At 35.4% G+C, this 16,584-nt stretch overlaps 1 protein-coding gene across 1 annotated transcript in view; it reads left to right on the top strand.

Moving 5' to 3' along the window:
* Positions 1 to 2,798: 2,798 nt before the first annotated feature.
* LOC129280005 (laminin subunit alpha-like) overlaps positions 2,799 to 16,584 on the top strand; it is a 127,986-nt gene continuing 114,200 nt past the window's right edge. The window contains exons 1-8 of the mRNA XM_064111744.1: positions 2,799 to 3,033; positions 9,384 to 9,545; positions 10,133 to 10,346; positions 11,053 to 11,262; positions 11,742 to 11,876; positions 12,787 to 12,924; positions 13,457 to 13,594; positions 15,069 to 15,206. Coding sequence (XP_063967814.1) covers positions 2,851 to 3,033; positions 9,384 to 9,545; positions 10,133 to 10,346; positions 11,053 to 11,262; positions 11,742 to 11,876; positions 12,787 to 12,924; positions 13,457 to 13,594; positions 15,069 to 15,206 — 1,318 coding nt within the window. The 5' untranslated portion in view covers positions 2,799 to 2,850. The remainder of the gene's footprint in view (positions 3,034 to 9,383; positions 9,546 to 10,132; positions 10,347 to 11,052; positions 11,263 to 11,741; positions 11,877 to 12,786; positions 12,925 to 13,456; positions 13,595 to 15,068; positions 15,207 to 16,584) is intronic.

Raw genomic sequence — 16,584 nt, 5'->3', positions numbered from 1 at the left:
TTCCAAAAAATCGTCCTCCAGAGATACATATGTCAAATCTCACAATATTTCACTCTGAATTTGCTGTTCTTCACATGGCACTGCAGCCTCAGGATGAATTTAACACTTGTAATTGTAAATGAGAAAAAGATCGGGATGATCATTTAGAATAATATATTTTTTGAAAGAATTCATAAAAAAGTTGCAGTTTTTTTATATGATTGACTAAAATATAGCTATTTTAAATCAATTTTTTTCATGAGAAAAATGGGTAATTTAAAGCGATTTTTTAATTTATTTTTTAACTAAGAACCATAACAAAATATATATGATATGAAAGAGGGTAAAAATCTCTTTTATAATCATGCATATTCATATTTTGTAAGGGAACGATGGTTGTGATTGGCTCAGATTTCATGAGACCAAAAAAGGATCCAGCAATCATCGCGAAGTTTGACGAAATGGAAAATTAATGGCGGCGCCCATAAGATTTCCGGGTTGCACGTACGTGATTCTTTCCCGAAGAAATTGCTTACGGCTTTCCCGAATCAGGGAATACACATTAATATTCTTCATAATGTATTCGAGGGTCTGTAGTTTTTGGGGTTTTAAATATCTAGAAATAACAACTAACGTATGCTATCCAATCGTAACGAAATGGCGAGCTAGCAGCCGATGAATGTAAACAACTTCAATTAGCGCGCACAAACTATTCAGAGCCTAGATCGAGAGCGCCCTTTGGTGTCAGCAATCTGATGCCGCTCGAAACCGTACCAATAGGGGAGGGAATGAACGCTGTGATGTAAACAGACCACATTTCGGACTCGGTCCGTTCACGAAGCTAATCCACCAGTAATCCAGTCAAGGTTGCAAGTGGACTTGGTCGGGTCTCGGGTAGGAAACTTTCAGATGTAACAGGGGTCATAGTCTCCTCATTTGCATACCAACCAGGCTGTACATATAACTGTTTTGTGAAATTAAGCGAAACTTTAAAATGTCATAACTTTCTTATTTTACATCCGATTTTGATGAAATTTTCAGTGTTATGCTCGTTGGATTTTTCTCTTTTTATTAAAATCAACTTTTTGTTGGGGTGGACTTGTCCTTTAATACAGGATAGCATGATCCTGCTTGTACAATGTAAGGCTTGTAAAGTCAGTCCCAGTCCAAACTGTGATACAGACAAACCCTTGTATCCCACCAACCCACAGAGAGCTGATCATTCCAACATTCCAGACTGGTGAGATATTGCCTTCTGTAGCACTGTAAAGGTCATCAGGTGACTGGCTGCTACCATGGGAAAGTTTTGTTCTTGTACACATCTGTGAACTACTGGACTCTGTTTCCTAGGAGTGGCAAGATTTTAAAGGTGCTGTTTAACTTGCAGAAAAAAAGTATTTTTTTAAATCCAAGTTAAAGGAGTATTCCAGTCTGGTGAGATATTGCCACCTCTCCATCTTTGTACTGTTGTAAAGGTCAAGGGATGATGGGCATCTACATTGTAGGCCTACCTTGATGCTTTGATAATCAACGTATATGCTTTTCACACTGCTTTTTATTCCCTTAACCCTGGGAAATTGGTTCAGGAAAAGTGGGGCTAAGCATTAGCCAATCACAGAAGTCGAAATTGTACGTTAATCGCGCTCTGTAACATCAATATTCATGAGCTGCGCGATAGTCCGAGGTCAAGGCGTTAGCCCCGGCTATAAAGCAAATAGTATGGGGTTAAGAAAGACGGTGTGAAACCCCCCCAAAAAAGATAGTATGGGGTTAATGATAGTCAAGGGGGTTAAGGATAGTATAGGGTTAAAGAAATGCAGTGTGAAAAGCATAAGAATTGTTGTGGCCTGGATGATGTGGAGTTTTGTTGAACATTAAAACACTGTGGGGTCTATCCCTAGGAGAGTGACAAGATTTCAAAGGTGCTTTTTGTAACTTGGAGAAAAAGTAAAAAATTATAATCAAAGGGAGTATTCTAGTCTGACATATTATTGCTATCTCTCCATCCCTCTTGTATATAGTATGAGGTCAATTTTGCTATTGCTTTGAACAGAAAATGGTACAGATAATATATGAAAACAACAAATAAAGTTCTTGTCAAATTTTTTCCCATTGATGATGGTAGGAGAATCTGTTTCATACCTTGCTGGAAACTAGGAAGAATGGATATATGATACCTGAACTGTGGAAGATATGAGACCTGTTCAGCCAGATTTGTGATAAGATGCTACTGAAACTTGCAAAATAGTTTTCCTTCTAAGAACTTGTAATGTACTTCCATGGAAAGGTTATTTTTCTTTGGAGCAATGAATTTTCTGTTTCAGAGTTAATGTCTGAAAGAAATACAGATCTATGCTTTGATAATCAACTAAATGGTTGCTCTGGGGATGATGTTGGCCTACATGTATCATGTCAAATTGTGAAGATGATAATGAGGAGGAGAAGGAAGAAGAGAGGGATTAGAAGGATGATGGTGATGATGAGGAGGATGATGGTGATGTTGATGATGATGATGATGGTGGTGATGATGATGGTGATGATGATGAAGAGATGATGGTGATGATGATGGTAACCATGATCCTTTGATAATAAGGAGAAGAAAATTATTTTTCTTCACCTATAATTTTTAAATGCTTGAAAAATACAAACTTTGTGAAAATTCATTCTAATTACGTGATTCTGATATTTTTATGATTTCATCCTTTCAGTTTAAAAAGAATCATATGAATATACCAATATCTATAACAAACAGATGAAGTATAAAGTAAAGAGTCTAAAACATTTTTTCTTTTTCTCATTCTTTTTTTATACCTACAGCTCTACCAGGTTGCCTATGTCCTGATCAAGTTCGCCAACTCACCCCGACCGGGAATGTTCGTCCTTGAGCGATCCCGCGATTACGGGGAGACTTACGAACCGTGGCAGTACTTCGCCGAGACCCCCAGCGACTGTCAGTCGGAATTTGGGATGCAGTCTCTTGAAGAGATTCAATATGATGACGACGTGATCTGTACGGCCGGATACTCTGATATTGTTCCTTTGGAAGATGGAGAGGTAAGAATGCATACCATTATTTGATATTATTATTATTTTATTCAGCATAATCAAACATAAACAGCACGTACAAACTATAGGATAAGGAGAGTCACATGGATGCCGGGGAAATAATACAAACCCAAAGGTCTCCCTTTCTGATCCATGTGACTTTACAAAACGAACATACAGTACATGTAATAGTGGTTGGTAAGTTACAACAACTATATAGTTGAAGATCATTAAACATTAGAATCAAACATAGTTTAACTTTAAGATGATAGAATCAAAAGTTTAAGGAAAAAGAAAAAAAGAAGAAAGTATCACCTTTTGGTTCAAGTTTTGCTCGCAACAACAAACTTTCTATCCTCAAACCTACCTGAAACCAGGGTTGTGATAAAAAACGTTTTTTATTAAAAAAAACAAATAAAACGTTTTTTATTGTTTTAAAACGTTTTAAATCGTTTTAAAACATTTTTTTCCAACGAATGATGCAATTTTCTCTAAATCAATTAAACTATACACTAAATACAGTATGATTTAAGCTCTTGATGATTCAAATAAGAGATTACCACAATTTTGTTAATGAATTTACAACAGAAAAGTTCATATTTCCCCCAAAATTACTAAATCATGGAAATTGAATGCCTACAAAAAAAAGAACACATTAAGTAATTTGACATTTTATTCCCTAATCTAATACATGAACATATACATGAGTCTGAATCGAGGGGGGGGGGGGGGCGAGGAGAATTTGCACAATGGAAGAAATTGACGTACATGGGGGTTTCAAAGCTTAATTTCATTACTGGTAAATCAATATGCTTTATTTCATTTGAATCAATTATACCAATTTTAGTGCATGAAATACAAATTCAATTCAAATCTATAAATAAAGCCCTTGAACTACATATTTTTTAATTCAGGAATTCTGATCAAATGTATATTAAAAACAATCAGTAGGCCTATAGAATGTTTTTTTAACCCTAATAAGACTGGGGGGAGGGGCTGATTCAGCCCCCCTCGTCATTTTTTGCGATAAATCCACTGCACATATTTTTTTTACCGCGTCACTCACAGACTTTCCTTTTTCAAGTCTCACGCAACTTTTGAGACCAAAATTGCGACCCCCTGGTATGCGGTTCCGAAATTATGCAACATTTTGTAAGTGCATGCAGACCCAAAATTGCTCAAAAAAGTGAATTTGTGTACAAATCTAATTCGAATAGTGTTTTTAGCCATAATTCATAAATGTGCCATTATTTTTCCTTTTACTGATTAAAATAAATTAATTTCACCTTGTTTATGGTCAAAATATAGTCCCTGACTATTTCCATTGAAAAAACAATAAAAACATAAAAAAATAAATGTGATGTTGAAATTTTTAAAAAGAACATTTGATCAGATTCCTATAAAGGGTTTGTGAACCAAAAATGATAATTTCAGGGGCATTATTTAGTTAATTAGAGCAAACTTTTGATTTTACGCATAAATTAGTAATGAGATTTATGCAAAATTTGATTTATAGTTTTTTAGATTATGCCATCGGTAATGCGTGTGCCAATTTTCGTTGTGATCCCGCGATCGACGGCCCAGATCATAAGGGGGGGCCCCCTCAGTCTTCTTAGGAAACAAAATAGCCCAGTCTATTTAGGTTACCGGTATTATGTTTTTTTAACTTTTTTATATTTCTTATGTACAGAGTTTTTAAACTTTTTTTTATTACTAATAGAAATTTTTGGCAATTTTCCAATCATTAACAATAGGTAAAAATAATGATACAGATATGAATTTTGGCACGAACTCACATTGGGCTTATACATGAAATCACGTTTTTAAGCAATTTGGGATCTGATAATATGCACTTGTGGTGTATATCATAACTGCATACCCATGCATTCATCCCAAAAATAGTCTTGAACGATATGGCGTGGCCCTGTCGTGTTTATGGATTTATCATAGAAATCTTTAGGGGGCCATTAAGGTCCCCTGGAATTGTTAGGGTTAAGGTTTGCTAGCTGATTATCTTATACTGTTTAAAGTACTTTTCTTCATCTTTATGAAGCGCAAAGTTTCACCAACTTGTGTGTACCTCAAGAGTATGATGTCAGGTTTACAGAATTTGTAAAATATTATTGCGCTTGTGCAACACTTCCATTTCATTCAAGTTCTATTACATGTACATGTATTTTAGCTTATTTAAATAGTGTTTCTTTACCTGTCCAAAAAGTGAGTACAACACTCAGATATGTTTGTTAAAATGAGAATATTCTTAATATGGATTGAAGTGCACAATTGAACAGAGAGAAGAGGAACATGACAAAGCAATGGAGAAAGGGGAAAGAGAAAGAGGAGAAAAGGAGTGGTGTTGAAAAAGAGTTTTAGTTAGTTAGAAGAAAATAATACACTTCAGAAATAACAGTGTAAAAAAAAACATTTATCTAACATCACATCCATGCAAATTTATAACACACAAGTCTATGCGGTGTTTTAAAACACGTTTTTTTTTGTAAAAAAAACGGGTGTTTTAAAACGCGTTTTAAAACATGTTTTAAAACACACCGTTTAAAACGCGCCAACCCTGCCTGAAACATTATTGAGGATTTACTTTTAGGCATTCAGACATAAAATATGATTTTGGAAAAAAAAAGAAATGATTGAATTGATTGCAATTGAAAAAAATATCTTTTAGTTTGATATTAATTTTGTCTCAAGGTTTGAATTTTACATAATCATGAAGTTGCAATTGATTCAAGAATCTTGTAACTTTGTGATTAATTCTTTAATCAATTTTGCAAAGGAGTGAATGCAAACTTGATGGCATTATTTAATACCTTTGATTGTTATCCACTTGGGAAGTGATGGCATTTAACATCACTTGATGGCATCTCACTCTATGTTCATGTACCTCTCAAAGAAATTGAGTGGATATCAACTTGATGGCACCTTAACCTTTCATATCTCCAAATCATATTTGATTGAATTTTTTTCACTCTTAATGTGGATTGACATTAACTTTTGTCCTTCACATTGATATACATGAAGTTATGTTTACAATGTATGATAATTATACTTGCTTATATAGCATTAACCACTTACATTATAACTAGTGCAGCAAAATCACCTTGGCTTAGTAGATTCAGTTCATTTCAATTCATTTCAATTCATTTCAATTCAATGTTTTATTCAATTCCAATAAAAATCAATACTGAGTATAGAATAGATGACAAATACAATGTACAACAATGATAAAACAAGAAAAAAAAAGGAAAAAGAGAATATACAGATATTATTGGAACTGGGTGGTCATAAAAACTATTATAGATAATATTTTTAGTAATGTAACTTACCCTACCCCCACAGCTGGTATAGTCCTTAGTGATATTTCTGATCACTTTTCAATTTTTGCGAAGTTGTCTAAAAATAAACTTTTTAAGAATGAATCATATAATACTTCCTATCGTAAAATAACCGATGATAGCATTTCCCATTTAATTAATGATTTAGACAATACAGACTGGTCGACCATTTTTGACTCCACAGACGTTGATGTAGCTTACGATTCTTTTATAACCAAATTAACGTCTTCTTTAGATACCCATGTTCCTCTTATTACCAACCGAAAATCAAATTATAAAAAGATCCCAATACATCCCTGGATTACTAAATCTCTCTTACGATCTATTAACCGTAAAAATAACCTTTATTACAAATATATCTCTAAACCAAGCGAAAACTCTCGTTCTAAGTACACTTGTTATAAAAACACCCTTACCACATTATTACGTATTGCCAAAAGGGAATACTACACTTCTAAATTAAACATCTACAAAAATGATATGAAAAATACATGGAAGATTATCAATAATGTACTGAACAAAAAGAAAAAAAGCTCTACAATCACAAAAATAAAATCAAACAATACTATCACAGACGACACTGATATAATCACAAGAGAGTTCAATTCGTATTTTTCAAATGTTGGCAACAACTTGGCTAAAAATATTCCTCGAACTAACAAATCTTTTTCCGATTTCCTTGACGACCCTAACCCCAATGCCATGTTTTTTAATCCTACTAATTCGATGGAAATATTAAATATAGTTAGCAATCTACAGAATAAGAAAAGCCCGGGGTACGATGGTATACCTAACTTTCTACTAAAAAAATTATTGCAGCCATCGTTGACCCATTAGTACATATCTTTAACACATCTCTTAGCACTGGACGGGTCCCCAATAACATGAAAATCTCCAAAGTCATCCCACTGTTAAAAAAGGGTGATAGCCAACTCGTTTCCAACTATCGTCCGATATCCTTACTAACCTCACTTTCTAAAATTCTAGAAAAACTTGTCCATACCAGAACAAGTGCTTTTTTCAAATTACACAAAATTTTTTCAAACTTCCAATTTGGATTCCGTGAAAACCATAGTACTTCCCATGCAATTTTATCATTTATTAATAAAGTCACCACTTCCATCGATAATAGTTTTCATACTGTCGGTATTTTCCTGGACTTCTCCAAGGCCTTCGACACTATAAACCATGAAATTCTTCTTCATAAACTACGTCATTATGGAGTTAGAGGGAAGGCCTTGGAGTGGTTCAGGAGCTACCTCACTGATAGGACCCAATTTGTATCAGTAAATAATAACATTTCATCTACTCTTCCAATTACTTGCGGTGTCCCCCAGGGTAGCCTACTAGGCCCACTTCTTTTTATTACTTATATCAATGATATAAAAAATACATCAGATTTACTTTCATTTATACTTTTTGCTGACGACTCCAATATTTTCTTTTCCCATGATGATATCAACCAACTCGTTAGAATCATAAATTCTGAACTAACAAATGTTACAGATTGGATCAAGGCCAACAAACTTTCGCTTAATCACCAGAAAACAAACTACATGCTTTTTAGTAATAAAATCAATACTCTACCAGACAGTATTTTCTTTGATAATTTCGTTCTTAATAATGTTTCCACTACCAGATTCTTGGGTGTCCTTATCGACAACAAATTATCCTGGAAGCCTCATATCGATAGTACATGTAAAACAATTTCTAGAAATATTGGAATTATTAATAAACTCAAACATTTCCTCCCTTCTCGAACTTTGTTAACACTATACTACACACTTATTCTACCATATATTAATTACGGAATAATTGCCTGGGGATGTGCAATACAAACACAACTAAATAGAATATTACTTCTCCAGAAAAAAGCTCTAAGAATAATTTTTCAAACACACTTTAGATCACATACTGATATCTTATTTTTTGAAAATAACATCCTCAAAGTAAGTGACATATATCTCTTCGAACTAAGTCAATTTATGTTCAAATTAAGCAAGGACGATCTCCCCACTATTTTCTCAAATATGTTCCATAAAAATGCATCCGTACACTGTTACCCAACAAGGCAACGACAATATTATCATCTCCCATTAACAAGAACTCTATTTGCAAAGAATTCATTTGTCTTTTCCGGGCCTGCCTACTGGAACTCTCTGCCTCAAGATTTTAAAGAATCCCCTAATATAAATATTTTTAAACGCAAACTGAAAAAAATGTTAATATTGCAATACTCGTTGCAAGCAGATCATGCTGAATAACTGAATATTATTTGTTATTACTGTTTTCTCCTTAAAATTGAAACTAGCCAAAGTACCTGCTCCTGCTGCCCGCTTTCTATCTATGTTATGTACCCTGCACTTCTCTGTCCCTCCCCTCTTCTCCCCCTCTCTCCCTTATGCTATATAAAACAAAATATTTCTCACATCAGTTACTTCTTTTTTCGTAAAATGCACCAAAATTGTATTTATTCTTAAAATTCTTTATATCATTACGACCCAGTGTTTTTTTGTTTTTTGTAATGTAACTAAGTTTATTTAGGGTCTTGCCTTTTGTACAAGCTTTGCTTTTTTCGGCAAGACCCTCCGTTTTACCTTAAAATACAATTGTCATACTAGGTAATTTTATTTATTGAATTGTGTTCCTTAAATCTAAGATTATGTTATGTATATTTTATTACGTCTTGCATTATTTTCGACCTTGTTTTGTTATACTTATCATGCCTATGTTGTGAAACGGAAATCAATAAATCAAATCAAATCAAATCAAATCAAAAACCTAACAAGGTTTGTTGAGATAACCACTCTTATATTCATAGTATAAATGCTAATTAAAGTGTCAATATGAAATTCAATCATTGAAATTATTTGATATTTGTACTATAAAAATTAAAGTTATTTCACATTTATCTGCACAACCCTTCACACAAGGGCAGTAAAAACAGGTGTTGTGCGTTCATTTTTTAAAAATTTGATCTCATGTTTTGGTTTTTGTTTGCATTCAATCTAGATCGTGGTTTCTCTGGTGAACAGCCGACCAGGAGCACCCCATTCCTCTACTCTCCAGGAGTGGATCAAGGCTACCCACATCCGCATCAGGCTTCTCCGAACCAACACCCTTCTCGGTCATCTTATGGCCGTCGCCCGCCAAGACCCCACCATCACCCGAAGGGTAGGTGTTACTTTGTCCTTTTTTCTTATCTCAGCAACTAAACCCGTTGATTGCAAACGGAGGAGATGGTTTGCTAGAGTATCGCTTGGAACATGGTACTCTTGTTGCAATCTTGTTCGCAGCTAAGATTTCAAATTGTTCAGGTATTAAGTGAGTTGGAAAAGGGAAAATTATCAGACATTTCACCTTTTTCTTTTTTTTTGAAAAAAAAAAAAATAAGCACAGAGTAGAAGTTCTTACTCTTGTATCACTTATACTGCAGTCACACCCATGGTATGGATTCCAATCTGACCAATGCTATAACATTATTTGCTGGTATGTAACTAATTACCTATAGGAAACAGTTTACGTCTTGGACAATCAGTCGTAGTGGCTGACGTTATAGACGACAGATATCACTCTCAGGCCTTTTTATCAAAGTGGAGACAGTGGAAGAGTTGGGATGTGAACTCACAACCTTGTGATTATGAATCCAATGCTCTAACCACCATACCACACAACCCTTGATTGGTTTGGTTGTTTAGCTGTTGCATAAGAAATTATTAAGTGGTATAATCCACCTTTGCTCTCTGTTCCGATCTTTCTAGTACTACTACAGTATCAAAGACATCACCATTGGAGGGCGATGTGCATGTAACGGCCATGCCACCTACTGTGACCTGCCGGCCTACGACGTTAGCAACAAACAGGTGTGTCGCTGTGAGCACAACACCTGCGGGTCGGAGTGCGAGACGTGCTGTCCCGGTTACGTGCAGAAGGCCTGGAGGACGTCTTCCTACAGCAACCCCTTCGTATGTGAACGTGAGTCAGCTTCGTGTAAACCATAATGTATGCCTAGGTTACATTGACTTAGCTATCATAGAACTTCTGCATTTGGTTGCTAAATATAAACCTGGGGGTCGTTTCATAAAGCTGTTGTTTAAGAATGACTGGTGATCCTTTCTTGTGGTAAATGATATTCACCATTAAATGTTTATTGGTGATTATTTGTGCGTAAGAAAGGTTTACCAGTCGTTCTTAACTTACAAACAACTTTATGAAACACCCACCTGGACTCTAACCCAACACTGGTCAGCATTTTCCAAGAATATTGGGGGGTATTTCACAAAGATTTAAGTATGACTTAAGTCGCACTTAATTGCCGACGCGTACATGATATGCTACGCGCGATCTTATTGATAGATACGCACTAGTGCGCGTCCTCATGACACGATCTGAACAATGCATTCAAGCCATTCATATCATACGCAGCTCGGTATTTAAGTGCGACTCTAAGTCATACTTAAATCTTTGTGAAACACCCCCCCCTGGACTTCTCAAGAAAAACACTGTCCTAACCAGATTACTGTTGTCTTTTTAGCACGAAGAACGCCAAAATACTGTTGGATGGATTAGCATGTTAGAACAGTTCCCCTTATATAGATAATTGTATACTGTTACCTAAATGTTTCACCTGTGTTCTTGGGTACCATGTAATAACAACAGTCCATGTCCACTCCATTTCCAGGTTGCAACTGCCACAGCCACTCCAACGAGTGCATCTACGACGAGGAGGTCGCCCTCTCTAGGGGATCCATGGACATCAACGGTAACATGGAAGGCGGCGGAGTCTGCCAGAACTGCCAGCACAACACCATGGGTGTCAACTGCCATCTTTGTAAGCCTGGCTTCTTCAGGCCTGAGGGCAGGAAGCAGTCGGACTACGATGTCTGCCAACGTGAGTATAGATGAATCTGAATATCAATGTATTTAAACTTTGCAGGAATTGTAATTCAGAGATTTCAGTAGTGATGCGATATTAAAAAAAAGGATATTCTCAACTCTATATGGAACAACTTGAAATGTTAAAAATGAGGAAACCAAAAGTTATTACTTGTTATTATTAAAAGTTACCACAAGTGCTAGGCGAGATTGGTTCTCTAAGCTTAAACTGTCTTCAAAGTCATAGACTCCAGGTTCACAAAACAAACTTAAGATGGATAATATTCTTGACTGAAAATCATGATATTCTATTCTTTCTTATGATTTACCAGTTCTCAAGTTTCTCTGAAACGAAAACTACTCAATAATTCTAAATTTTCTTTCAAATTATGTTTTCTTTTATTGCTTTTATCTTTATGGGTAAATTTTGTTGACTCACTCTTCCCTTCCTTTAGTGACAACCTGTTCTCTCTTGTTCTTTTGTATTGATTTCAGCCTGCATGTGTGACCCCATCCTGTCGACCGGTAACTGTGCACCTCTGACCGGTCAGTGCGAGTGCAAACCGGAATATGCCGGTCCCGACTGCACCGAGTGTAATGAGGGATACTACGGCTACCCCTACTGCAGACGTAAGTACCATGCCTAGTTTCATTCAATAGATGCTGATCTTATATCTATCCAATTAAAAAAATATTGTCTCTCATGCTGGTGTTAGAATAAAGTGCTGTTAAAATTCTGACAGAAAATGATTAAAGAATTATTAATAATGAGGCGAGAATGCGCATCCAGAGATGAAGAAATATAGGGCTTCTCAAAGGCTATGAGAAATTTATACGGTTTAGGTGGGTGTGAACTAGATTTACAGATTTTTTTTTATCAGGCTGGTGTAAATTAGCCTTATAGGTCGTAGAGTTTCATCTAAAGGCATTCTCTTGCTTATTTTATGCATCTCACTGAGAGTACTGTATTTTGATAGGATAGTCTATATACGACACCACCTGTTCAGCTTGAAATTGGTCAAGAAGACTGACCTTTTTCTCACCATCTAGCATGGTGGTCAAGTTTCCATGTGAACAGTGGGTGGTAATGGTCAGTTTTGGCCATCTGTTCAGATGGGACCTGTCTGATGAGATGTTCTCAAGTTTGGATTGTTATTATGGTCCCCCAAATTCTTTTTTTTTTCTGAAATTCGCTTACAAATTATTTGGCAGTTCATGCTCACACTTCTTACACTATTTGTTCCTCTTTCACTCAATCTCCCTTTCTCTGTCTCTTTCTATTTATTTTGTTGATTCATTATTTCTTTTTCCCGATTTCTTCCCCTTGCTCTCCCTGTATTTCTTTTCTTTTTTTTCTCTCTCTTTCTTCCTTTAACTTCTCATTGAGCATGCAACCATGTGAAATTTTCATCTTCTGGGTCAAATTTTTGCAGATTTTCATGGTCCCAAAGGCAGATTCTCCTGTATTTTAACTGATCAGTGTGTAATTTTGTATTTCATTGATCATCCTCTCAATTCATGCATATTTCTTGATCCTCAGCTTGTGACTGTAATGTGAACGGTACAGAGAACAAAGTATGTCAGGTCAACGGAGGTCAGTGCCCCTGTAAGCCTAACTTCACAGGACGAAACTGCAATCTGTGCGCCCTCAGCTACTATGGATTCCCAGAATGCCAACGTAAGTCACATGACCTCATACTCTGATATATTTTAATTTTCATTTTATGTGGTTTGAGTAAACCTAGTGTTAACTAAACAAGGGCTACCTGAATAAGAAAACAGGTATGTTGACTCAGTGCGTAGAGCGTCCGTCTCACAACCGGGAGGTCGGGGGTTCAAACCCTGGTCGCGTCAGACCAAAAAATGGGAGTTGCTGCTACCCTGTTTGGCGTTCAACAATTAAAAACCTCGTCAATCTGGCGTTCAACAATTAGAGCTTCGTCGATCTGGCGCTGCACAGCGGTTGCCGGTCCCACGATCAGTTGGGCAAAACAAATTTCTGAGTATTTCATTTCTGATGTCTATTTCGAACAATAAATATGGATTTTCATTTTTTTTTAAATCAATTAGGCGAAATGAATTTTTGGACAATTTCTATTTCGTACAGTAAAATATGGCTGAAAATTATAATTGTTTTTATTATTATTATTAATATTATTATTAGTAGTATTATTACTATTATTTATATTATCACTTTGCTGAATATATAGGATGTGACTGCAACACCATTGGTTCATATGACATCGTCTGCGACTCCGAGAATGGACAGTGTTCATGCCGTGAGATCTACGATGGACGTTCCTGCGATCGTTGTCGTGACGGACACTACAACTTCCCAACTTGCAACGGTAAGCTCTACTCTCTCTCTCTCAGTCAAACTTTTTATATGCTATCAATTATTTTATGATAACATCATTTGAAAGAAGCTTATAGTGGTGAAAATTCATGGAACACCCCCCCCCCCAAAAAAAAAATCAGGGCTCCGTCTTACAAACAGTAACGATTGATCCGATCAAGCTCAACTACATGTATATACAGGCATGATATTTTCCCGACTAAAATCGGAATTCTGATGTTTGTAAATAATTTTTTTCCCAGATTTTTTTTTTTACGTGAAATCCTTTGCCCAACAACATTCTCATCCTGTTTTTACTGCTTTTTAAAGTCAAATGATGAAACTATCATGCAGACTCACCTTGATAAATCACTTTCGATTTCTTTACTACGCAAGAGTTTGTAACCTCTACCGGGGCGCCCCGAACTTCGTCGGTGACTTAGCGATCCTTGGCTATTTTTCAGATTTTTTTCAGAGGGGAATATCTTGCCTGTACATGTATATAAAAATCCAACAATGTCATAATTTTAACTGTAGGAATATTTGCACAATGTCCTTAGTAGACAAAGAGAGCTACATGTACACTAAATTTTTTAAGAAGATGATGAGTGTATGAATATCTATCATATCTAGAAATATTTTGAACAAACATGCAGTTTACATGTTGACGATGCTGGCTTTCCATAGTTATGGTTGATCGGATCAATCGCAACTCTTTGTAAAACATGGCACAGGTCTATTATCTGAATAATAACCAAAAGATTTTCTTGTAAAATCCCTAAATTTACCCAATATAACACATTTTCATATCATATCCTCCATATCATAATTGTTTATGCATTCATATAATCTAGTAATGAATGGAGAAAGTCACATGCCCTTTCAACGGGGCGAGGGGTTTACCAGTAGTTTTAATTATGTTTAAAGAAATTGTTTGTGTTTACTTAATTGTCCTTATTAATATTTTTCATTGTATCTGTGTTATGCTATCCTTGTATTTTTTATTTGATTTGAATTTATTTTTCTTCTACATAACAATATAATATAACATAAATGTAACAAACATACATTGACAATAAATCAGGTATAAATCATTTAGCATAAAATTAATAGCAGAAGATGGATTGCCATAGTAAGCAAAAAAATGCTTGAAAAATATGACAAACCGAAACATATTTTAACCATATAATTATATTATGAGCAGAATGGACAATAACAAATTATTAAAGTATCAATTAAGTATAATATAAAAAGAGAAGAACAAAATCTAACAAGCCAAAACTTGCTATAATATATATAATCAAGTAAAAAAAAAAAAATAATAATGATAATGACAAATGAAGAAGATGAAGATGATGATGATGATGATGATGATGATGATAGTGGTGACGGTGGTGTATTTTATATATGTATTTTATATATGTATTTTATGAAAAATGAAATTGGCAAACCAACCAAATAACAATTTTTTTCTTTGCTCATTTCAGATTGTAGCTGCAGCCAGTTGGGAACCGAGGACGAGATCTGCAACAAGACCAATGGTGATTGCCTCTGCCGGGAGAACTTTGGTGGCGATAGGTGTGACAGGTGCGCTCTGGGATACTACAACTACCCAGAATGCTTGCGTAAGTTGGTCTTCTTACTTTTTGAAAAAATGTCATTGTGCTTGTAAGTACATGGTAGTGTTTGATATATGAAGATTGCTCTTGAAACCAAAGAAATAACTTATAAGGAGGTAAACCTTGTGTGTAAACATCATTCTAGGTGGACATTGAATTAAGTCTTTATGGTCAAGTTCAACTGGATACTAGAGATCATTTTTTTGTGAGATATTGTCATTTCTTTTCTTCAGTTCAGGGGTCCTTGATATATAGGTGTACAGTCCGACCTCTCTTATCCGGACATGTTGGGACCAGCACCAATCCGGATAAGGGATTTATCCGGATCTGGGAGACCCAATATTAAATACACACAGCTGCTGCCTCGATCCCCGAAACGGCGGTAGCTACACGTTATCTATTGTATTTGTAGTGGGCGTACAGACAGTATTCACTGCAGTGTCAGTGCAAATTATAGGCGGTATTTTTACAGAAATGAAATCGAACGATGGCCAAAACTGTTGGATAATTTACCTGATAAAATGATTGAGGTATAAATCGAGCATAACTCGAAAGAAAGAGAATGCGAGTCAAACTAAGTTCTACAATTAGATCATCGCGGCGGGTATCGCAGCTTCGCAATGTCAGCCATTGTTATACTGACTGTAGGCTCAAACATGATAGATGGCGCTGTTCGTATTGAGGCCTAGCGTTAGCTAGTGAGACATGTGTTGTTTTTCCCGGGAAACAAAAAGAGAACGTGATGAAATGTTTGCACTGCGCCCCGATTTACTGGAAAATTATCCTACCTAAGTTCTTTCGGTGATTTGGGTGAGATATTTTCATGAAAAGTAATGTTGTTTTAGGTAGACTATATTGAAAAATATATGTAATCAAAGTGAGTTTGTATATAGGATTTAGAGTAGATTGCAATCTCATTTCCTCATGTACTAGATTGGATTGAATTGAAAAAAAAAAAAATTCTCGACAAGTGTGCGTCCGGATAATAGAGAGATCTGGATAAGGGGAGGCCAGATAAGAGAGGTCGGACTGTAGCTATGGTAACATTTTTTTGATTTTCTAAGTCACTGCAATTTCATTTTTAGTGAAATCAAATGTATTATTTCTTTGTGGTTTATGGACCTTAATTGTTCTAGGAAAAATGAATGAATACCCTGTTTTAATACACTCAAGATATTTCTGTATGGTAGAGAATGTTTAATATATTCTATCATTTCCTAATTATAGCAGTTTTAAATTGATATTTATAGAAAATGTTGGCCTTGAAGATATTGCAATGCTGAAAACAAGCAATAATCCAGAATAAACAAAGCAAAATGATATGTAGAACAAGAATTTAACAGTTTCATATCTATTTTTCATGCAACTTTATTGACCTTTGACC

The sequence above is a fragment of the Lytechinus pictus genome, chromosome 17 (genome assembly GCF_037042905.1).
Source record: "Lytechinus pictus isolate F3 Inbred chromosome 17, Lp3.0, whole genome shotgun sequence".
NCBI lineage: Eukaryota > Metazoa > Echinodermata > Echinoidea > Temnopleuroida > Toxopneustidae > Lytechinus > Lytechinus pictus.
This window is presented reverse-complemented; position numbering and strand designations above follow the sequence as displayed.